Source organism: Salmo trutta, chromosome 19 (assembly GCF_901001165.1).
Source record: "Salmo trutta chromosome 19, fSalTru1.1, whole genome shotgun sequence".
Classification (NCBI taxonomy): Eukaryota; Metazoa; Chordata; class Actinopteri; order Salmoniformes; family Salmonidae; genus Salmo; species Salmo trutta.
In genome coordinates this window covers 19,091,843-19,115,522 of record NC_042975.1, presented here as the reverse complement: position 1 = coordinate 19,115,522, position 23,680 = coordinate 19,091,843, and the positions used below count along the sequence as shown (strand labels likewise).

General features: G+C 42.2%; 1 protein-coding gene across 2 annotated transcripts; it reads right to left on the bottom strand.

Moving 5' to 3' along the window:
- Nucleotides 1–23,680, bottom strand: LOC115154109 (14-3-3 protein epsilon). 2 transcript variants are annotated; one of them, XM_029699997.1, is made up of 7 exons: nt 23,465–23,680; nt 8,612–8,811; nt 8,252–8,358; nt 7,301–7,507; nt 5,892–6,028; nt 5,460–5,515; nt 1–1,190 (listed from the first exon to the last, which is right to left on the bottom strand). In XM_029699997.1, the coding sequence occupies exons 1-6, from the start codon at nt 23,526–23,528 to the stop codon at nt 5,508–5,510; spliced, it is 723 nt and encodes a 240-aa protein (XP_029555857.1). In that variant the 5' UTR covers nt 23,529–23,680; the 3' UTR covers nt 1–1,190; nt 5,460–5,507. The 2 variants fall into 2 exon arrangements, with proteins under 2 accessions (XP_029555857.1, XP_029555856.1); XM_029699996.1 differs by lacking the exon at nt 5,460–5,515.

The following is a 23,680-nucleotide window of genomic DNA, read 5'->3' as shown; positions in this document are numbered from 1 at the left end:
TTTTAATGTAAGTTTCTTTTTTTATTTGAAGTTTAAATGTTAATTTCCATGCTGTGTTTCAGTAAGAAGACAGACGGTGCGTGTGGGTCCAGTCAGAATATCCAGTAGTACAAATCAGATTCAAGCTACACATACTGAACAGAAGAGAGAAAATAAGGGGGCAGGACAGAGGGAGAAAGAGAACATTCTGGAACAGAGGGGCAATACAAGATAACATAAGCAGGTTTCTTTTTTTAAACAAAGTTTTTTTACGGTGCCAATGCAAACCTGCTTTACCTTACATAAGAGAGATGGAGAAACTTCGCGCTCCTTGTTTTTTTTTTTTTAACACTGCTACAAGCCATCATCTCTATACGTCAGCAACCAGTACAAAAGCAGCGCTACAGACTGCACAACAATGCGTGGTCCAAGCCTCGAACCTGAGTGGTGATCGCAAAGAAAGAGATGCTCGGGGGAAGTTCTGCTATCGTCATTGATAAGAGTCTGGCAATGAGAGAGGAGAAACAACGGGCACTTCGTTCCTTCTAAAAAGCTTTATGTCCCTTTTAAAAACAGTCAAAAGCCGCCACCATCCCTAATTTGCGACCAAAGGCTTAGACGATTAGAGTAAAGTAGCACGAAGACATCAATCAGTTCTAGAAAAAGAGTTACAGCAAACTTTTGTGTTTTAAAAATCAAGTCAGCGAGCGCGTGAACGTTGACGACCTCAGGCAAGCACACTTGGCAACTGATGACACAGCAAAAATGAAAACAAAAAATGTGAAGATAAATGACGTGACCCTTACATGGCCAGGCTTGCAACAGGAGTTATATATATATTTAAAAAAAGGAAAAAAAGGTAACACCCAGGAACAGCTTGAAGCTTTAGCTTTTATATTTTCTTGTGTTTAAATGCAGAAGTTATTATTTCCAATGAAATGGGCGATTTTTATCTTTATTTTTTTATAAAAGGAAAACCAGAAGAACTGACAGACGGATAGAGTGATAGTGAACAAGAAAAGGGGTAAAAGAGCGAGTTGGCATCAGCGTAAAAGCCGAGTTTGGGAGCTCTCACTGACACCATAGTTGGAACTGGAACTAGCAGGCGGAGAGGGGAGGGGTAGGGAGGGAGGGGTGTCTCGTATTGGCCGTGAAGTCTCACTGGGTCTCATCCTCCACATCTTGCAGCGCTTCTTTATTCTGTTCTTCACCTGAAGAGAGAGAGGCACATGTATTCCATTTAATTGTATATTTTTATTCTTCATCATTCAAAGCCAGTGTCATTTTCACCACAAACATAAATTGACAAAAGAAAGTCCAGAGCCCACCCACTGTTACCATGGCAACAGGGAGGTGAGGTTTAAAGTGATATGGTCTTCAGGGGAGGAGTGATTTAGTAAAGAAAGGTGGTGATGGGTGAGTGAGATGGGCTGAGGAAGGGAAAGGGGGATACCTAGTCAGTTGTACAACTGAATGAGTCTTCCGCATTTAATCAGAGGTGCGGGGGGATGCCATAAATCGACATCCACGTCTTCGGCACCCGGGGAATAGTGGGTTAACTGCCTTGCTCAGGGGCAGAATGACAGATTTTTACCTTGTCAGCTCGGGGATTCGATCCAGCAACCTTTTGGTTACTAGTCCAACGCTCTAAGATCACCAGAGTCAAAGACTCCAAGATGAAGGTCCCCTAGGTATAGATCTAGGATCTGCTTTCCCTCACCAATCATAACCTTAAAGGGATAGTGCTTTGTTCTACTTACCCAAACATACCATTTTGTCTCTGCGTGCAATGTGAAGGAAGTTAGCTGTAGTTTCGATAGCCAATGCTAGAGCCATGAGCGTTACAATTATAAAATTACCGTTTGGTGGTCAGTCTATGCCAGCAAAATGTGTGATATGAATGCCTTCTGGGTCAATGGGAGAGATAACATACCGATACTACTTTCACTACAAAGGCGTTGGAAAACACACCCACGAGTCATGTTGCACAAAAAGGTCCATTCAAAACACATTGGTGGTTGGCAGGAGAATGTACATAGTGGCATCAGAAAGTATTCATGCCCGATGACTTATTGCTCCTTTTGTTGTGTTACAGCCTGAATTTTAAAAGTAATACATTAAGATTGTGTCACTGATCTACACACAATAACCCATAATGTCAGTGGAATTTGTTCGTAGAAATTACAACTTCAAAGCTGAAATCTCTTGAGTCAATACGTTTTCAACCCCTTTGTAATAGCAAGCCTAAATAAGTTCAGGAGTAAATGTGCTTAACATAAGTTAAAGGGACTCATTTGTGTTCAATCATTGTGTTAACATGAATTTTGATTGACTACCCCACCTCTGTATCCCACATATACAATTATCTGTTAGGTCCCTCAATCGACTAGTGAATTTCAAGCACAGATTCATCCACCAAGAACAGGGAGGTTTTTCCAATGCCTCTCAAAGAGCACCGATTCGTAGATATATAAAAATATATATATATATATATATATATAAAGCAGACACTGAATATCCCTTTGAGCATGGTGAAGTTATTAATTAGGCTTTGGATGGTTTATCAATACACCCAGTCACAACAAAGATACAGGCATCCTTCCTAACTCAGTTGCCGGAGAGGAAGGAAACCGCTTAGGGATTTCACGAGCCCAATTATGATTTTAAAACAGTTAGAGTTTAATGGCTGTGATTGGAGATCATGGATGGACATTGTAGTTACTCCACAATACTAACAAATGACAGCGTGAAAAGGAAGCCTGTACAGAATGTATTATTTATTTTTTTATCAAAAACATGCATCCTGTTTGCAATAAGGCACTAAAGTAATACTGCAAATGATGTGGCAAAGAATTTACCTTTTTGTCCTGAATACAAAGCATTAGGTTTGGGGCAAATCCAACTGAACACGTCACTGAGTGTCACTCTTCATATTTTCAAGCAAGGCAGTAGCTGCATCATGTTATGGGTATGCTTGTCATCGGCAAGGACTAGCGACTTCAGGATAAAAATAAATGGAATACAGCCATAAGCACATGCAAATTCTTAGAGGAAAACCTGGTTCAGTCTGCCTTCCAACAGATACTAGGAGACGAATGCACCTTTCAGCAGGACAATAACCTAAAACACAAGGTCATATCTACACTGGAGCTGCTTTAGAAGATGACAATGTTCCTGAGTGGCCTAGCTACAGGTTTTACTTAAATCTACTTAAATATATATACACTGCTCAAAAAAATAAAGGGAACACTTAAACAACACAATGTAACTCCAAGTCAATCACACTTCTGTGAAATCAAACTATCCACTTAGGAAGCAACACCGATTGACAAATTTCACATGCTGTTGTGCAAATGGAATAGACAACAGGTGGAAATTATAGGCAATAAGCAAGACACCCCCAATAAAGGAGTGGTTCTGCAGGTGGAGACTACAGACCACTTCTCAGTTCCTATGCTTCCTGGCTGATGTTTTGGTCACTTTTGAATGCTGGCGGTGCTTTCACTCTAGTGGTAGCATGAGACGGAATCTACAACCCACACAAGTGGCTCAGGTAGTGCAGCTCATCCAGGATGGCACATCAATGTGAGCTGTGGCAAGAAGGTTTGCTGTGTCTGTCAGCATAGTGTCCAGAGCACGAAGGCGCTACCAGGAGACAGGCCAGTACATCAGGAGACGTGGAGGAGGCCGTAGGAGGGCAACAACCCAGCAGCAGGACTGCTACCTCCGCCTTTGTGCAAGGAGAAGCACTGCCAGAGCCCTGCAAAATGACCTCCAGCAGGCCACAAATGTGCATGTGTCTGCTCAAACGGTCAGAAACAGACTCCATGAGGGTGGTATGAGGGCCCGATGTCCACAGGTGGGGGTTGTGCTTACAGCCCAACACCGTGCAGGACATTTGGCATGTGCCAGAGAACACCAAGATTGGCAAATACGCCACTGGCGCCCTGTGCTCTTCACAGATGAAAGCAGGTTCACACTGAGCACGTGACAGACGTGACAGAGTCTGGAGACGCCGTGGAGAACATTCTGCTGCCTGCAACATCCTCCAGCATGACCGGTTTGGCGGTGGGTCAGTCATGGTGTGGGGTGGCATTTCTTTGGGGGTCCGCACAGCCCTCCATGTGCTCGCTAGAGGTAGCCTGACTGCCATTAGGTACCGAGATGAGATCTTCAGACCCCTTGTGAGACCATATGCTGGTGCGGTTGACCCTGGGTTCCTCCTAATGCAAGACAATGCTAGACCTCATGTGGCTGGAGTGTGTCAGCAGTTCCTGCAAGAGGAAGGCATTGATGCATTGGCTGGCCCGCCCGTTCCCCAGACCTGAATCCAATTGAGCACATCTGGGACATCATGTCTCGCTCCATCCACCAACGCCACGTTGCACCACAGACTGTCCAGGAGTTGGCGGATGCTTTAGTCCAGGTCTGGGAGGAGATCCCTCAGGAGACCATCCGCCACCTCATCAGGAGTATGCCCAGGCGTTGTAGGGAGGTCATACAGGCACGTGGAGGCGCCACACACTACTGAGCCTCATTTTGACTTGTTTTAAGGACATTACATCAAAGTTGGATCAGCCTGTAGTGTGGTTTTCCACTTTAATTTTGAGTGTGACTCCAAATCCAGACCTCCATGGGTTGATAAATTGGATTTCCATTGATTATTTTTGTGTGATTTTGTTGTCAGCACATTCAACTATGCAAAGAAAAAAGTATTTAATAAGATTATTTCTTTCATTCAGATCTAGGATGTTATTTTAGTGTTCCCTTTATTTTTTTGAGCAGTGTATTTAATACATTTTGAATTCAGGCTGTAACAACAGGGAATGAATACATTCTGAAGGCACTAGTGCTAGTGTACAAATCAGTATCAACACAAATATCTTTATTTTTCACACTGCAAAATGTCAAAAGCCTCAGTAAAGATTTGATCGCTAGCAAATGCCTTTCGGGCCACCTAGGCTGGTTGCTTAGGAAGGTTTCCATAGAGATGGCACAGCCATCTACTTGGTAATGAATTAAAGCAGCGAGTCTAACAAAGGTTCAGAATCTACGAAGATCAAAAATAGAAACTATAAAAAGGTGCCTAATTAGTGCCTACGAGATGCTACATGCAGTAGGTGTGGACGACAGCACAGTGTTGATGTGCATCAACTGCATGTTTGCAGCTTTACGAGTGAAACAGGGTCCCAAGGATTCGGTGTGATTACTGAGTGTATCATGTTCAGCCATAATAATAAGTGGAATACCTTAACTCTAGCCCAAAACCAGACAGACAGTGTGGGTAAAAAGTGTGTTGCAGTGAGTAAGACAGTGACACTAACCACACAGCACTCAACTGTTTCGCATTCCACAACATTTTACTAGTGTGAATTAATTAACCCAGCGCTGGAAGATGCAGAGAAAAAGTGTTAGTGAAGGGCAGCAAGTCTGATTGACAAAGCAAGAGGGATGCCCAAGACAGGAGAAAGATGACTTACAAAATACAGTTCTATCGAGGGAATGGAGTGGGGGAGGGGGGGTTGTCCTTAAGAATCTACACAGTGGAAGATGGAGACATGAGAGAGCCTTGAACATGAGTACATCTCAGACAGAGGGATAAAGACAGTAAAAGAGAAGAGGTGAAACAGAAAGATAGAGAAAGAGGGAAAAAGAGAAATAGAAAGAGAGCTGGAGAAAGATATAGGGAGCGCTGCTGAGGTTAGAGAAAGACCACTGTGCTGAGGGGAGAAGATAAAGGGTGGGTGAGATCAACTCTCCAACCCTAAGAACACACAGCACCGGCCCAGCAGTGTGTGCTGTCAATAGGTGGAAAACATCCATCCTCCACGTGACCACAGACGCTGGAGTGTGTTTAGTCCTTGAACTGTATTGTTCTACATATAATAGGTGAAGAAGCATGGAACGCTCACCGTCTCCCTGCATATCTGAAGTCCATAGTGTCAGGTTGTCGCGTAGCAACTGCATGATGAGTGTGGAGTCCTTGTAGCTCTCCTCGCTCAGCGTGTCCAGTTCTGCAATGGCATCGTCAAATGCCGCCTTCGCCAACCTGAGGGCAACAGCGTGGGCAGAGAGGGAGGGTCAAAGGTTGGATTTTACAGTGTGTCCAAGTCACATCAACAATTTGCTGAACATTAGTCAACATGTCTTGGTATGGAGCATACAATAACATGTCTTGATAAATTTAAAAAAAAATATTATATTGTATTACTAGCCAGGACATCAGGTGACTTCAATGTACTGTATAGGAGAGACTATTGCATGCCCAGTCTGAAATTAGGCATGGACGGCATACCGTATATACCATATATCAGGGTATTTGGGAAAAGCCACGGGATGGTTTTTCAAAACCTTTGAAACTATTTCTTTGAACTTTTTCCAATAAATTGTTATATCTGTAGATACTTTTAAGTTAATACCTGCAGTCAACTTGTACAATACGTTAGGACATAAAGCAGACTGCGGTTTTATGTCACCGTTCACTTTATAAAGCTTACCCTAGCTCCCCAGAACAGAAGGAGCCAGTCACGTGTTTGTTTGTAAATAGCACAACGGGAGAAAGGGAAGCCGGTGAGCCCATAGTGTTATATATGCATCGGCGAGTCTGTGTGCGGCGCACGAGGTGATGAAATTACACTTGTATGCAATTCACTACTAAGTGTTTGCCATCGGAAGTCAAAGAGCTCTGGATGAGTTCTGTACAGCTGACATTTTTGACCCGGTGCTTCCAACTAGCATTTAATTATTCTCCCATCTGCTCCGTGTACAAATGCTTCTCTTCCTTCAAAGGATGCATCCCAATTTTTTTCATTTGCACAATCTCTCATGTTCACTTTCGCTTGTAAAATGTCCACACTCACCAAAAAGGACATTCGGTAGCTACTAGCTATGCTTGTATAACTTTGAGCTGGATTTGCCCGTCTTTGCAATTAGTTTATGTTCGGTTTTGCTGTGATTTCGCTATTTGTTTGTGCTAATTTTGTTCGCATTCTGGTAATAGAAGCCCCATGGCATTTTGTTGTATTTTTAACACCCCCTTGTGTGCTATGCCGGTGATACAATAAATCCCAGGATGAGAGAAGGACGGTATGACGATATAAAAATGTGGATTCCGCCCAAGCCTAGTAGACATGATGCAGCACTAGATAAGGATGTCCCAAAACCTAATGAAATCAGAACTCAATCTGTTTCTTTGAAAATGTTACTAAAAGACACTCACAATCGCTTTCTATTTCAAACATCTTGCAATGGAGCTTAGATGAGGGAGATGGGAGAGTGGAAAGACGAGCGAACAGTGGGGAGAGAAGACGAGGTGGCCCACCTGCATGCGCGGTCGGGGGAATTGAGGATTTCATAATAAAATACGGAGAAGTTGAGCGCCAGTCCCAAGCGGATGGGGTGTGTCGGTGGGAGTTCGATCATGGCGATGTCGCTTGCAGCTTTGTACGCAACCAAGCTGTTCTCTGCCGCCTCCTTTCGGTCGTTGCCTGTGGCAAACTCTGCCAGGTACCTGTGGTAGTCTCCCTTCCTGAGGAAAGAAGGGAGAACGAGACCACTTATTTCAACCTCACAAAACAATCAATTAATCCATGGTCTGCATATGTTAACATATGAATATTCTTCACAGACAAGCATGGCTTGTGGGTTGAGAAAACGCTGCATAATTCTATGAATGAACTCTGTACAAAAAGGGAGCTACCCTCTGTACAAAAAGGGAGCTACCCTCTGTACAAAAAGGGAGCTACCCTCTGTACAAAAAGGGAGCTACCCTCTGTACAAAAAGGGAGCTACCCTCTGTACAAAAAGGGAGCTACCCTCTGTACAAAAAGGGAGCTACCCTCTGTACAAAAAGGGAGCTACCCTCTGTACAAAAAGGGAGCTAATGCTCTTACTGTCATGCAGCCCTTGAAACTGGTATGTGGACACTTAAGCCTACTCCTTGACCAGGACAAGACTTGCTAGAGACACTAGCCCTGCTTCTAAATATTCCACATTTACCCTGAAGTATGCTCTTCCGCACTTCCCTATTTGGATTTAAAAGGATTGGTGTAAGAGCCTGTGCTTACACCAATTGTGTGCCTTTAAATTCATGTGGGGTAGTGCACAAGTGCACAGTTCAGGGCAAAGGGTGAAGCATTGTGAAGCAGATGTTTTCACACACAGAGCGCGAGAGAGTAGAGACTTTTCTCATGTTACTAGCACAGTCAGGGCAAAGATATTAGCTGATGTGCACCAAATCGTTTTTCAAAAGCTCTCCCATCCGCAGACGTACATTTTGTAGTAGAAAACCTTCGATTCTCCAGTGTTTGCTGCTGGAATGAGGTGCTTGTCCAGTACATCCAGAATGTCATTACAGATTGATTTCAGCTCAGTCTCCACCTGCAGAGCAGACAAAACACAACACCTGTAGGCAACAAAATCAAGGAGAACAGACAAAAACAAACTCAACTTTAAAGTCTATTTTTTAAACATAACCCTTGAACGACCTCTTTAAAAATTAAACAAAATAAAGAGTATAAACCTCTACTTTGAAAGGAGCCACACACCATCCCTATCTAACCAACATTTCAACATCAAGCCGCCCTTATCAGGGTTCTCCTCTACTACCACCGTCCACGTTCCCGTGGCTCACCGTTTGCCTGTATTCCCGGATCATCTTCAGTTTGTCTTCACCTCCTTTGTTCTCCTCCTTCTGTTCAAGGCTGCTGATTATCCTCCAGGATGCTCTTCTGGCTCCGATCACATTCTTGTAAGCCACCGACAGCAGGTTCCGCTCCTCCACCGTCAGCTCCACGTCCATGCCCGCCACGTTCTTCATGGACTCCACCATTTCTGACAGAGAGAGAAAAGACTGAACCTAAACCATCAAACACCCTGCCTTCAATAAGTTACGAACAATTTGTTCTGTTCTGAATTTTGTCTGTTTTTTGCTGACAGCAATCACACAAGAACATGGAAAATTTGGATTTTGGCTAGATCAATTTCTATTATGTATGAATGGAGGAAATGTTCAGAAAGCAGGAATTCCTGATTAATAAAGACAAATTGCATCCCTGACTGAGAACAACATGTAGGGTTGGGTGGTATCCAGATTTTCATATCGTCATTCTCTCATTCCGGGATTTATGGTATTACCAGCTTAGTACACAAGGGGGCACCATACAATGCAAAAAAGCCCATTGGACATTAATTACCAGAATGCTAACATTTGCACATTTCCATGGAGGCTGCTAGCTAAATATGTTAAAGAGCGAAAAAATGAAAAAAATGTGCAAAAATAGCCAATGCAGCTCAACATTATGTATAGGTAGGAGCTACTGAATAGCATTTTTGGTGAGTTCAGACATTCACAAGTGAATATAAATGAGACATTGTAGAAATGAATAAACGTTTGACACATGCTTGTCTGAAGGAAGAACTCTGGAGGAGCATGTGTACATGCGTGGAGTCTCTAGGGCAACGCATCTGCCTGCTCTGCTCCAAGAAGAGGGGGGAGGCGTAGACGGGCCGAGAACAGAAGAGAAAAGAAAAGCAGATAACTCATGCAAAGGGCTTTAACTTCTCAAACATGGCAGAAAGCTAAACACAATATCATGCCCCTTCACCTTAATTCAACAACTTACTTATAAAGCAGAATTCAACGCTTTTCACACAGGAAAATACATAAGAAATCTTGCTGCATTTTGTAAATGCAGATCTAAAAACGCTTCTTATTGCAATTTCTGCTTGGCCTCAGACTAATTTTGTTCTGCAGTTGCACTTCACTTGGATGAGAATTCATAAATGGGCATTCTAATAGCAGACAGAACACTGATGTGTAGCTACTTCCCTCGGTTTAACCAGCCTACTTTTCTCCGGTAAAATGCAATATTAACTTTATGTAAATTATTTCTTGATAAACAGAAATAGGATGGCCTTACATCATTAAAAAAAAAAAAATACTAATTCTTGTGTGGCTGCCAGCCAAATAGCATTGCAATTCTGTTTTCATCTGATTAAAATGCATCACATTCTGCAGAAATCGGTTCACTAATGTATTTTCTGCAAAGGAAAACTTGCACGTCAATGATCACAATTGAGAGAAGAAAAAAATACATTTAAAAAAATAAAAACGCAACCCGTCAACACACAGCTGGACTCCCCTGCTCCCACTTTCTCCCGTTGTGCTATTTACAAAATAACACGTGACTGGCTCAACTGTTCTGAGGAACTACAGTAAGCTTCATAATGTAAAATGAAGAACGTGATCTGCTTAATCGCTTAACGTATTGCACAAGTTGACTGCAGGTATTTACTTAAAGTAGCTACAAATATTAAATTAAATTGGGAAAACTTCAACTAAATAATTTCAAAAAGGTATTGACTGTATTGCAAAACCATCCCATGGCCATTTCAAAATACCCCACTCAAGCCTACAGACATGTCATACAGAAAACACAGCATTTTACAACGTTTACAGAACCACTGATGGAAATGATAGGTGTTAAGGCTTTGTTGGTGCTTGTGAGATGTAATTAGCAAGTATTTTGGGCTGGACCAACCAAACTTCTCAGCGTAAGTAAAGACCGACTCCTTGAAACCAGGGCTGAAGTGGATCAAAGTGGAACAGAGCTTTTGATCTGGGCCACTAACGGTTTCATAAGCCGTGTGTGAATGAGTCAGGACACTTGCTGCCTCATGAACAAACAGACTTGTGAATCAGTCTATGAATACGCAAATAGCCACTACCACTGTACAGTACTAGTCTATAAGGCTCACCACAAGCAGTTACACAGCCATTACCAAACCTAAAGCTTAAAAAGATAGGCTACACAGCAATTAAGATGGAAGATCTGACAAGAGCTACTAGTACGATTGATCCTTATCTTAGCCGAGTACTAGTCCTTGACATGGGTCTACCAAGAAGAATCCAAATCAAAAGGAGGAACAGGGGCCAACATCGAGCACTATGGTTTTCCAAGCCAGTTATTTCAAACCTCATGCCACTGACCTTTAACACCGAGCTTGTTACCAGGCAACCCAAAGGTCAGGGTCTGCGCTGGTGTATTGGGGGGGAGACAAAACAATGCTTGAGTTCTGATGTAAGCCAATTTCTTTGAGTGGTTGTAATTTGTATTTTAGTGGTCGCTCTTGTAAAATAGATTTTCATCTATGAGAATAACCTTTAAGTATATAAAGGCTGAATGTAACTTCGATATACAAAACCTTAACATGCCACTGCTTTGAATTTAAGTACCATGACTACGGATGCAAATTTCAGTCAATTCTGTGGCCGACTAACCAACCCTCATTAACCGGGCAAACGGCAAAAAAAAATTCTAAACAGTAAAATGACGTGACCAACAGAAAATACTATGCATGCAGATAAGGCCATTCTTCACTAAGAACTTAATGAAAACATGCAATAGCAAGCCTATCATCTTACAGTCAAAAGGCTATAGCCTATTATTGAACATGCAACTGCTGTAATGAAGCAGCTAAAAAAACTGTTCTGAACAGTGCACCTAATGCGAGCCATTCCATGACAGATGAACAATGCTGTTTGAAACTTAGAAAGAGGGGAAGTCTAATATAAACAACTAGGAAGGCTTGCTAATATGACCAGGATTGGGCATTTGGTTTCTGGACAATGAAGGAAGTTGATATGAACAAGAGAAATGCTGGTTGACTAAGTCTGTATAAAATAATTGCCTCCACAATTCTATGGTTGGATTTTGGCTAGGTTACTTTGAAGCAAGGCAAGACATTCTTCATTAGCTTAAGTAAAGTAAAACATTCAGGTTTCAAACAATTATACTGCCTGAAGCTCACATTGCAAAGTAGTGGGTGACATTCTGATAGCCTGTCTACCACTGACTATAGCCTACACCCTCAAATGGAAGGTGCGCTTTAATTACAAGTTGAGAAATGAAAATATTTGTTTAAATTGTGGCCATCACAATTGCATTGAGAATTTCTTTACTGCACAATGACAGTTTATAAAAGCATGTTTCATTCCAGTAGCTACTTTAACAGGTGACAAGCCATTCCGCACCTCAAAACTAGGCTCTGTATACTGTGCAGGCGTGATAAGATACATGACTAAGGAAAATACATCCAGCAATTTAATTCCACAAAATTATGCAAATTAACCTATAGATCACAATAAGCATGACCAGTTAAATGTATTTTCGGTGGCTAACCATTAACATCCCTAGGAGTAAACCAAAATGGAAAAGTTTGCCAAAGATATTTAATTACATAAGGATTCATCCCCTTTGCTATGAGACTTGAAAATGAGTTCAGGTGCATCCCGTTTCCATTGATCATCCTTGAGATGTCTATACAACTTGAAGTCCACCTGTGGTAAATTCAATTGATTGGACATGATTTGTAAAGGCACATGAACCTGTCTATATAAAGTCCCACACTTGACAGTGCATGTCAGAGCAAAAACCAAGCCATGAGGTCAAAGGAATTGTCCGTAGAGCTCCGAGACAGGATTATGTCGAGGCACAAATCTGGGGAAGGGTACCAAACATTTCTGCAGCATTGAAGGGCCTCAAGAACACAGAGGCCTTCATCATTCTTAAATGTATCAAGTTTGGAACCACCAAGCCTCTTCCTAGAGCTGGCCACCCGGCCAAACTGAGCAATTGGGGGAGAAGGGCCTTCGTCAGGGAGGTGACCAAGAACCCGATGGTCACTCTATCAGAGCTCCACAGTTCCTCTGTGGAGATGGGAGAACCTTCCAGAAGGACAACCATCTCTGCAGCAATCCACCAATCAGGCCTTTATGGTAGAGTGGCCAGACGGAAGGCACTCCTCAGTAAAAAAAGGCACATGACAGCCCGCTTGGAGTTTGCCAAAAGGAACCTAGAGGGCTCTCAGACCATGTAAAACAAGATTCTCTGGTCTGATGAAACCAAGATTTAACTCTTTGGCCTGAAAGCCAAGCGTCACATCTGGAGGAAACCTGGCACCATACCTACGGTGAAGCATAGTGGTGGCAGCATCATGCTGTGGGGATGTTTTTTCAGTGGCAGGGAGACTAGTCAGGATCGAGGGAAAGATGAACGGAGCAAAGTACTGAGAGATACTTGATGAAAACCTGCTCCAGAGCGCTCAGGACCTCAGACTGAGGCAAAGTTTCACCTTCCAACAAGACAATGACCCTACGCACACAGCCAAGACAACACAGGAATGGCTTTGGGCCAAGCCTCTGAATGTCCTAGAGTGGCCCTGCCAGAGACCTGACTTTAACATCTTTGGAGAGACCTGAAAATAGCTGTGCAGCGATGCTCCCCATCCAACCTGACAGAGCTTGAGGATCTGCAGAGAACAATGGGAGAAACTCCCCAAATACTGGTGGCAAGCTTCATACCCAAGATAACTTGAGGCTGTAATCGCTGCCAAAGGTGCTTCAACAAAGTACTGAGTAAAGGGTCTGAATACTTGCGTAAAACGTGATCTGTTTATTTTTTGTCACTATGGGGTATTGTGTGTAGATTGATGAGAGGGTAAAAAACAACCTAATTTTTTGGGGGAAAAGTCAAGGGCTCTGAAAACTTTCCTAAGGCACTGTATGTAAAACATCACAGCACAGTTGAAAAATATGGCTCACGTTCCATCATAGTTATGAGTAAAAACATGTATAAGTACCATCTTGAAGCAATGTATATCAATAAGAAATTACTTTATTCTTGCTATGTAACTGCAAAACCAAAAAAATAAGTGCCAAGTACGTAAAACGTGTGTAGTAGAATATAGATGTAACAAAAGAAAAAGCTGTAAAAACAATGTTTATTTTTGTCCTCAGAGGGGATGCCCCCCCAAAATAAAAAAATACATGGGTTATCCAAGTCCACAACAACACTTAAACCAAATCAGGAGACCACTTGAGATCTGGAGGAAATGTTGGGTGTAGTTACGCTTTAACATAGTTTGAGTACCAGTCTATAGCCAACATTCCACATGAAATGACCACCCAGACTATTTACATTCCCCCCCCTCTTTTACACCGCTGCTACTCTGTTATCTATGCATAGTCACTTTAATAACTCTACCTACATGTACATATTACCTCGACTAACCGGTAGCCCCCTGTTTATAGTCTCGCTATTGTCATTTTACTGCTCTTTAATTACTTGTTACTTTCACTCATATTTTTTTTAACTGCATTGTTGGTTAGGAGCTCACAAGTAAGCATTTCACTAAGGTCTGCTGCACCTGTTGTATTCGGCGCATGTGACGAATAATATTTTATTTGTCATTGCCGAAAGGCCAGTCTTTGGCAATCTCAATGTTCAATATGCGCTGGATTTGCGGCGGAGTTGTTCATTGGTTGTTGGAAATAACATTTTCCATAAACACGTGGAGCCTCGGGAAATTGTTTTTGACTTTTATAAATTCAAAATCTAAACATTTAGCTAGACATGTTGTACTTTGAGGCCTAAAATCAAAACTAATACATTTGGAGGTGGGAATTGCAGTATGTAATTTAGTTGTAAACTTTTGAAAAAAATTATAATAATAATAATACAAAAAAATTTGCTTAACTGGATACCGACATGTTCTGTGAAGAAAATAATGCAAATAATGAAACTGTGATTGGAGGATAGCTGTGAGGGTGATTAAACCCTGTTCTCCTCAAGCTCAATTATAGAATGTTCATATTCGAAGAGCACAGAAAGGCGAGTCTCTTCAGCATATGACATGGAGTAGAATAGCTAAAGATTCGATGCTCGACTACCAGTGCCCGGGAAGAGCAGCGGTACTACGGTATCTCTGCAGAGAAAGAACACTCGAGCCGTGATTTCGATGAGCAGGGCTAGAGCCGTGCTCAGACAGTGACCACTCTCTGGATTGACACAAAATTTAAAAAGGCAGGACAGGGAAATTAAACAAACAAGATTTCAGGATATACAGTGCTTTCAGAAAGTATTCATACCCATTGTTGCATTACAGCGTGAATTCAAAAATTGATTACATGTATTTTTTCTCACCCATCTACACACAGTACTCCATAATGACAAAGTGAAAACATGTTTTTAGAAATGTTTACCAATTTATTGAAAATAAAATACAGAAATCTAATTTATAAAAGTATTCACATCCTTGAAAACCTTACTTTGTAAAAGCACCTTTGGCAGCAATTACAGCTGTGAGTCTTTCTGGGTAAATCCAAGAGCTTTCCACACCTGGATTGTGCAACATTTGCCCATTTTTATTTTCAACATTGTTCAAGCTGCCAAATTGGTTGTTGATCGTTGCTAGACAACCATTTTCAAGTCTTGCCATAGTTTTCACTTAAATCTTCTTGAAAATCTAACTTGACCACTTAGAAACATTCATTGTCTTCTTGGTAAGCAACTGCAGTATAGATTTGGCCTTGTGTTTTAGGTTGTAGTCCTGCTTAAAGATGAATTAATATCCCAGTCTGGTGGAAAGCAGACAAGGTTTTCCTCAAGGATTTTGCCTGTGCATAGCTCCATTCCGTTTCTTTTTTATCCTGAAAAACTCCCCAGTCCTTAACGATTACAAGCACACCCAGGATGCAGCCATCACTATTCTTGAAAATATGGAGAGTGGTACTCAGTAATATGTTGTATTTGCCCCAAATTTAAACGCTTTGTATTCAGGGCAAAAATGTAATTGTTTTGCCACATTTTTTGCAGTATTACTTTAGTGCCTTGTTGCAAACAGGATGCACATTTTAGAATATTTGTATTATGTACAGGCTTCCTTTTCACTCTGTCAATTAGGTTAGTATTGTGGAGTAACTACAATGTTGTTGATTCATCATCAGTTCTATCACAGACATTAAACTATGTAAACTTTTTAAAGTAACCATTGGCCTCGTGCAGAGCGGTTTCCTTCCTCTCCGGCAACGGAGTTAGGAAGGACGCCTGTATCTTTGTAGTGACTGGGTGTATTGATACACCATTGTATGTGTGGGGTACAGAAATAAGGTAGACAAAATCAAGTTAAATACTATTATTGCAAACAGAGTGAGTCCATGCAACTTGTGACTTGTTTTGAAAATGTTTACTCCAGAACTTTAGGCTTGGTTGAATACTTGACTCAATAAATTTCAGCTTTTCATTTAATTAATTTGTAAAAGTTTTGAAAAATATCATTCCACTGACATTATGGAGTACCAGTGACAAAATCTCAATGTAATCCATTTTAAATTCAGGCTGTAACACAAAATGTGGAAAAGTCAAGGGGTGTGAATACTTTCTGAAGGCACTAGATTGTAGAAATGTCATCTGTGTGGGGGACCATGGCGCTCAGGACTCACAACAACTGGCCTTCCATGCATGTGTGGAAGCATCACGTCTAACTAGTGCTCAGCTACTCTGCTGCCCTGATTAGCATGACTTGACGTATTCAAATTCATTTTAATGAGCACCACAAGAACACTTGATGTGTCTATAAAAAAAATTACATTGTTAACGGTTCCCTCTAAACCCCATTAATCAAGGAAAGAGGAATACTACTCCGTCGCTGGGGGGGGGGAACAGGCGTGACAGAGGTGGGTTGGGGGCAGAGGAGTTACCACCACCATTACAACACCACATTGGAATTCGTTCAGGTCTGTTGAGTGGCCAGGACCGCTGAGCCCAGCCTCAGTGTATAAGTGCACTTCGTCAAAGAGGCAGCGGCAAGGAGGGGAGGGAGTAAAAAGTAAATGAGCAGTCTCTGCAAAGATCCCCACTAAGCAGAGAGCCCCTGTCTGAGCCATTTGCACAAACATTGGGGCTGGATGACTCGCCTGAGCTGGAGAGAGGGGTTACGTAAGAGAGTGGCGCACTGGTGCCTCGTCTCCTCCCGTCCTTCAGCCCTTATGTCAGGGGGGCTGCATAGGCACATACTACCAGCTCCTACACCCCCACCCAACCCCTCTCTCTGGTCTGGCTCGACCCCAGTTGTACTATCCGCCTTCCACATTCCTCTGTGCCAAAGGGGGCTCCAGGAGGAATGGCCTGCGGGGGGGGGGGGGGGGGGGGTGGGGGTGGCAGTCTGGCTCTGAGCCCCTACAGGGGATTGTCCCCTTTCAGGAGGCCTAACGACAGGAGGGGTGGGGGGGTGTCGCCTCGCTCAACAGTGGCTAGAGCTGGTAGAGAACAGTATCCTGTTTCAGAACAGAGCAAAAGAGACCAGACTGCCTGGCCCGTGTGTACCGCTGGTGAATCTTTGATAATAAAATCTAGAAAACTGAAATCAGGTGCTACTACAGGAACTAATGGTATGCCTTTGTATACATTAGCATTCAGAAAGTATTCAGACACCTTGACTTTATCTACATTTTTTTACGTTACAGCCTTATTCTAAAATGGATTAAATAAATGTTTTTCCTCAATTGTGGGGAGAAAGGCCTTGGTCAGGGAGGTGAGGGAGGGACAGGGAGACTAGTCAGGATCAAGGGAAAGATAAACAGAGCAAAGTACAGAGAGCTCCGTGATGAAAACCTGCCCCAGAGAGCTCAGGACCTCAGACTGGGGCGAAGGTACACCTTTCAACAGGACAACAACCCTACGCACACAGCCAAGACAACGCAGGAGTGGCTTCAAAGTCTCTGAAAGTCCTTGAGAGGCCCAGCCAGAACCCGGAGTTAAACCCAAATTAACATCTCTGGATAGACATGAAAATAGCTGCGCAGCGACGCTCCCCATCCAACCTGACAAGAGCTTGAGAAGATCTGCAGAGAAGAATGAGAGACCTCCCCAAATACAGGTGTGCCAAGCTTGTAGCATCATACCCAAGAAGACTTGAGGCTGTAAAAGGTACTTCAACAAAGTACTGAGTAAAGATCTGAATACTTATGTAAAATGTGAGTTTACATTTTTGTATACATTTGCAAACATAAAAAAAAAATAGCTTCGTCATTATGGGGTATTGTGTGTAGATTGAGGGGGGGGCTATTTAATACATTTTATAATAAGGCTGTAACGTAACAAAATGTGGAAAAAGTCAAATGGTCCGAATACTTTCTGAATGCACTGTATAACCCAACGACACCAGTTGGAGAGGAGCGTGAACTAACTGTTACTGCTTCTACAGTGAATGCTGAGTAAATAGAAGCTTTCTAGCTAAATAAAGTGGACAATGACGGAAGCTGTGCAATAATGCTACGTTTTGATGTGAGTTGTCACCTGTCAGGGACTGGTCCAAATTAAGGGGCCACGGTTCAGGTCTGGAAGCACGCTTGACTGCACCTACAGTATTGCTTCGGTACTGCAGTTCAACTGGATCACGGCCGAGAAAGGTAATTCCCGTTGACAGCCCCATAGAGAAGTCAAATTTTAAAATGCCTAACAAGACACTAGTCATTACCTTTGGGAGAAAAAAAACATGCATTAACTTATTCAAATTGTTGCCCAGGCCACTCACAGCTGAAGATATTAACATTTTATACTCATGCTCTGAGGTCATGACCCCAGCTAGCCAAGGGAAGTGCCGATTGGCTTGATTAGCTCTCCACATGCTCTGACAGAGTTCCCGGAGCATGTTAGCGACATACTGCTGTCTTTCCAGTGCGCACTGAGTGCTTGAGTGCAGGCGGAGTAATCTCAGTAAGGAAGATGCCAGCAACTACGGAACTGCGTATGCAAACGTGATTAGATTACGTTGAAAACAAGGGTCGGCCATATTTGAGGCAGTCTCGTTCTTATTATACCTCAATGGTCCAAATTCACATTTCGCCGCCCCCATTTAACTAGCTGGGAGTACCTGACGCTGTTCATTGAGTGTTATTGCTAGCCAAATCCTTGGGACATCCCTACGCTAAACCCTAACCATAACATCCCTAGTTAAGGCTCAGGTTTGGTTAACGGTTAACCATTAAATGGGTTAGCCGCCAAAAATACATTTGACCGGTCATGCTTTTCGGTCTATAGGTTAATTAGCATACTTTAGTGGAATTAAATTGGTAGGTGTATTTTCTTAGTCATGCATCTTATTTATCACACGCACAGCATACAGAGCCTAGCTTGAGGAGCGGAATATCCCATCACCTGTCAGACAGTGCGAAAGTAGCTCCTCGCTGGAGTGAAAGTGCTTTTGTAAGCCCAGTCATTGCACAACAAACTAAATGCAATCAGGTGTTAAAAAGGAGCTATTTTAATTTCTCAACTCGTAATTAAAGCACGCCTCCCATTTGCCATTCGAGTGCGTAGGCTATAGTCAATGGTAGGCAGGCTATCAGCACGTCACCTACCACTTTGCAATGTGAGCTTGAGGCAGTAATTGTATGAAAGCTGAACCTTTTACTTTACTTCAAATAATGAGGCATGTCTTACCTTGCTTCAAAGTAGCCTTGCAAAAATCTAGCCATAGAAACAGAGGCCATTATTTTATAAAGACTTCCTGATGCCATTAACTAGCATTTCTCTCCTGTTCTGTTGGTTTTCATATCAACTTCTGTTGTCCAGAAGCAAAAAGGCACAACCCTTGTCCTATTAGCAACCCATCCTAGTTTCTGAGATTTTCATCTTTGTCACATATGGAACATTAACCAGTTAATGAGGGTCAGTTACTTGGCAGCAAAATTTACAGAAATGTGCATCCCTAACACTTACTGTAAGCATTTTACACTGAACAAAAATGTAAACGCAGCATGTAAAGTGTTGGTCACGTTTCATGAGCTGAAATAAAATATCCCAGAATGTTACATAAGCACAAAACGCTTCTCAAATGTTGTACATCCCTGTTAGTGAGAATGTCTCCTTTGCCAAGATAATCCATGCGCCATATCAAGAATCTGATTAAACAGCATGATCATTACACAAGTTCACCTTGTGCTGGGGACAATAAAGGCCACTAAAAAATGCAGTTGTCACCACACAATTTCACAGAAGTCTCAAGTTGAGGGAGTGTGCAATTGGCATGCTGACTGCAGGAATGTCCACCAGAGCTGTTGCCAGAGAACTAAATGATCATTTCTCTACCATATGCCACCTCCAACGTCATTTTAAAGAATTTGACAATACATCCAACCGGCTTCACAACCGCAGACCATGTGTATGGCGTCGTGTGGGCAAGCAGTGTGTGGATGTCAACCTTGTGAAGAGAGTGCCTGGCCCATGGTGGCGGTGGGGTTATTGTATGGGGAGGCATAAGCTACGGACAATGAACATAATTGCATTTTATCAGTGGCAATTTGAATGCACAGAGATACTCTGACGAGATCCTAAGGCCCACTGTCGTGCTATTGATCCGCTACAATCACCTCATGTTCCAGCATGAGAATGCACGGCCCCATGTCGCAAGGATCTGTATACAATTCCTGGAAGCTGACCATTTCCCAGTTCATCCATGGCCTGCATATTCACCAGACATGTCATCTATTGAGCATGTTTCGGATGCTCTGGATCGACATGCACAACAGCATGTTCCAGTTCCCACCAACATCCAGCAACTTCGCACAGCCATTGAAGAGGAGTGGGACAACATTCTACAATCAACAGCCTGATCAACTCATTGCAAAGGAGCTGTGCCACACTGCATTAGGCAAATGGTGGTCACACCAGAGACTGTTTTTCTGATCAAAGGACCTACCTTTTTTCATTAAGGTATCTGTGACCAACAGATGCATGTCTGTATTCACAGTCATGTGAAATCCATAGATTACGGCCAAATGAATTTATTTCAATTGACTGATTGCCTTATATGAACTGAATGTACTCAGTAAAATATTTGAAATTGTATGTTGCGTTTATATTTTTGATCAGTATAAATTTCAACTTCAATGAGGGTAGGGACATCCCAAGGATCCCGGACAGCAAGGACCATTCACTAAGGCAACACCTGCAGTGAGAGGCAGTGCTTTGCCAGTGCCTAATTTTGTGACTGTTTTTCCTTTCAAGTGACTACTACTAGGACTCAGTGGTTACAGCTCTACTATCAATGAAAACAGCTAAATACCAAATACAACATTGCAAAACTTCCGGGAACACTTGTGAAACAGACCAAGCCGGGATTTTAGAAGTCAATGAGAGAAGGGAAAATTCTTCCTTTGTTCTTCATTTTCGCAAAGTCTAAAGCCACAACCTAGATTTGAGCCAATGTACTAACTAGTTGAACATGTTATTACTCAAATCTCATGAAAGTGACAAACTGACATGTTTTCATTTTTGTCAACAAATTTATATTGAAGAAGTGCCTCTGATTTGAGGGCCTGCACATGCAGTTTGGTGCGAGACGACCATTAGAAACACGTCGTCGGGTCTACACGAGTTTAGCTAGTCAACTTCGCCATAACATCGCCGACAAGTGTGCTCTAGGATTTCTATTGGAGAAGCAGTTTAAGCCTACCTTCATACTGTACTGTCTTTGCCAATACCTTGAAAATGTGTCCTATTTTGTTTTCCAGCTGGCTAGCATGAGACTTCTGAGCTTAGACAATATATTTGTTGATATGGAATCAGTGCAGTTTGTCCTCCTTTCCCTACAGTATCAGTTTTCCACATTTAAAAATATTTGTGGTGCTCCTAAATTGTATGTGGTGCTAACATTCATGTTTTTTCCTCAAAATTAAGAAATCTTTAGAGGTGTGGTACCTTCACTGTTTATACCGATCTAAAACATAAATCTGCGAGAAAGAAGCAGTTAAATGCCATGGGAATAATCTCTGGTTTGTCTCTGACATTCAGAAACTGAGCTATGACCTTCTAAAGTTGAGGAGTCAACGATATTAAGACGTATGACTGTTGCCATCAATTGAACTAATCACTTTCTGTAAAAGAAAAGGTTTAATTAAATTGAAGGCTCATAAATTATCATAACATTTGATAGCTGAATAACATTTGGGGAAATTGGGTCTAGACTTTATTTTCCTTATCCATTATTATTAGTATTATATAGCCTACCTAAAATATGTAATGAGTCTTGCTACACTATATAGAAATGTGCTTCAAAACAACACAGAGTCCCTCAAATTAAACAAAATCAAGCTTTTGGTGTATTTAATATAGACTACCTAAAAAAAATATTAAAAAAGGGGCGGAGTGGGCGTGACATTTTTCAAATGTGAAAAACGTGCCCTGCAGAACAAAGGTTGGGAGCCCCTGCATGGCAGAGATCCATATTACAGCAAACTATAACTATCCCTAGATTTGACTACAGCATTAACAGTGTTGCTCTATTGTAGAAGTATTTAAACACCACTAAGGGCCAATGAATGACTAGTACAACAGTTCATTGATGTGGACACCATTGTAAGCCAGGAGCCAAGTAACTAACCCAAGCTTGCCATGTCAAAGCCTGTAACATTGTAACCATCTTTGTCTGTTTGCACGTGTTATCCAACTTGCACTACTAATAAAAATAAACGACAAATGAGACATAACAGCTCATTTGCCAAGTACTGACTGGCTTGGGATAATGTAATGAGCCAACATTAGCTATCCCTGTACCAACCACACCCACCCACTCGGCTTGCCAGGGACTGCGTTCTTTCCACGGTTAGGCTAATAATGTAGCTAGCTATAACATTATACAAAACTGACAGCTAATGTTTGCGTGTTGAGTTTAATGTTCGCTTGCTAGCTAAGTTTGCTAGCTAAGTTAGCTAGCTAACTACATGGCTCTGACGTTAGCTATCTAAATAGCGAAATAGCTCTGGTAGGTAGCTAATGTTAATTGGCTCTGGTTGATATACCGTTTAGCCAATCATGTCAAGGCAACAGTTAACTAACTGGCGTCTATAATAGAAAACTAATAGCAAGATAGTTACCCAACGTGTACTAGCTACTGTAGACAGCTAACTACATGTGTTGCAGAAAACCCGAAACCCAACCCACAAAGCTCTGTCGTCGCAAATGGGTTTGACAGCCTGTGCGCGCACACACTCACGATAGAAAGTTAGCTAGCGTCAAGACCAACTAACTAGCTAAATTACCAAGCTGTAGTTGTTTATCTTATACTGTCACAATAACTAACCATTTAATCAAATCAGCGAATTATTTTAGCTAGCTAACAAATGAGCTAAAGTTGTACAGTAGTTAGCTAACGTTTCATTAATGCATATTATAAAACAGTTAGCCGCCATTGTACCACAGTTAACGTTGCTGGCAGGCTATAGTTTACTAGTTAGCAATATTAGCTACAATAGAATAGCTAGTTAACGTTAGTTGTATATCCATTGAGGACCAACAACGACGTCGGAACTTCGGCACCACCAGCAGAAATAACCAACGGGTTTAAAAAAAGTAACTAGTTATAGCGTATACTGAATGACACATGCTAACGCTGAATGCCCAAAAACCCAGTCATGCACACGTTAACATTATTGCTAACTAACATTATTCAGTCAAACAAAACCACTTCTCTAAACGTTAAATGACTAGTTCGGAAATCCTCTTCTCCGCCATTTTGTCTCTACTACGATCTCTCACTAACCATCTTTAACCCACCTCGAAGCCCCTCGTTAGTGGGGGGGCAGAGGGAACAAGCGAATGAGACTGAGGCATACTCCGCATTGACGGTTTATCTCAGCCCTTACCATCGTATCTCTCAGCTTGTTCGGCGAGTTTGGCCTGGTATACTAAATGCTCTCGATCTGCCATGGTGTTCTGGGTCGGACTGTCGATGATGTGCGGAGGGAGAGCCGATCGAACTTGTGTATGTCTGTCTCAGTCGGCGGTTCTTAGTGGAGCAACTGCAGCGTCCCCACTCTCTAGCTACCGGTAGCAGCAGCACTGGTGTAAAGATGGCGTCG

Excerpts from the sequence above, each read along its gene's own strand:
- LOC115154109 (XM_029699996.1), bottom strand. The coding sequence starts at position 23,528 with ATGGCAGATCGAGAGCATTTAGTATACCAGGCCAAACTCGCCGAACAA. Across the intron at positions 7,508-8,251 it reads AAGGTTTTCTACTACAAAAT|GAAGGGAGACTACCACAGGT; the intron begins GTACGTCTGCGG and ends TTCTTTCCTCAG. Across the intron at positions 6,029-7,300 it reads TCCCCCGACCGCGCATGCAG|GTTGGCGAAGGCGGCATTTG; the intron begins GTGGGCCACCTC and ends TGTTGCCCTCAG.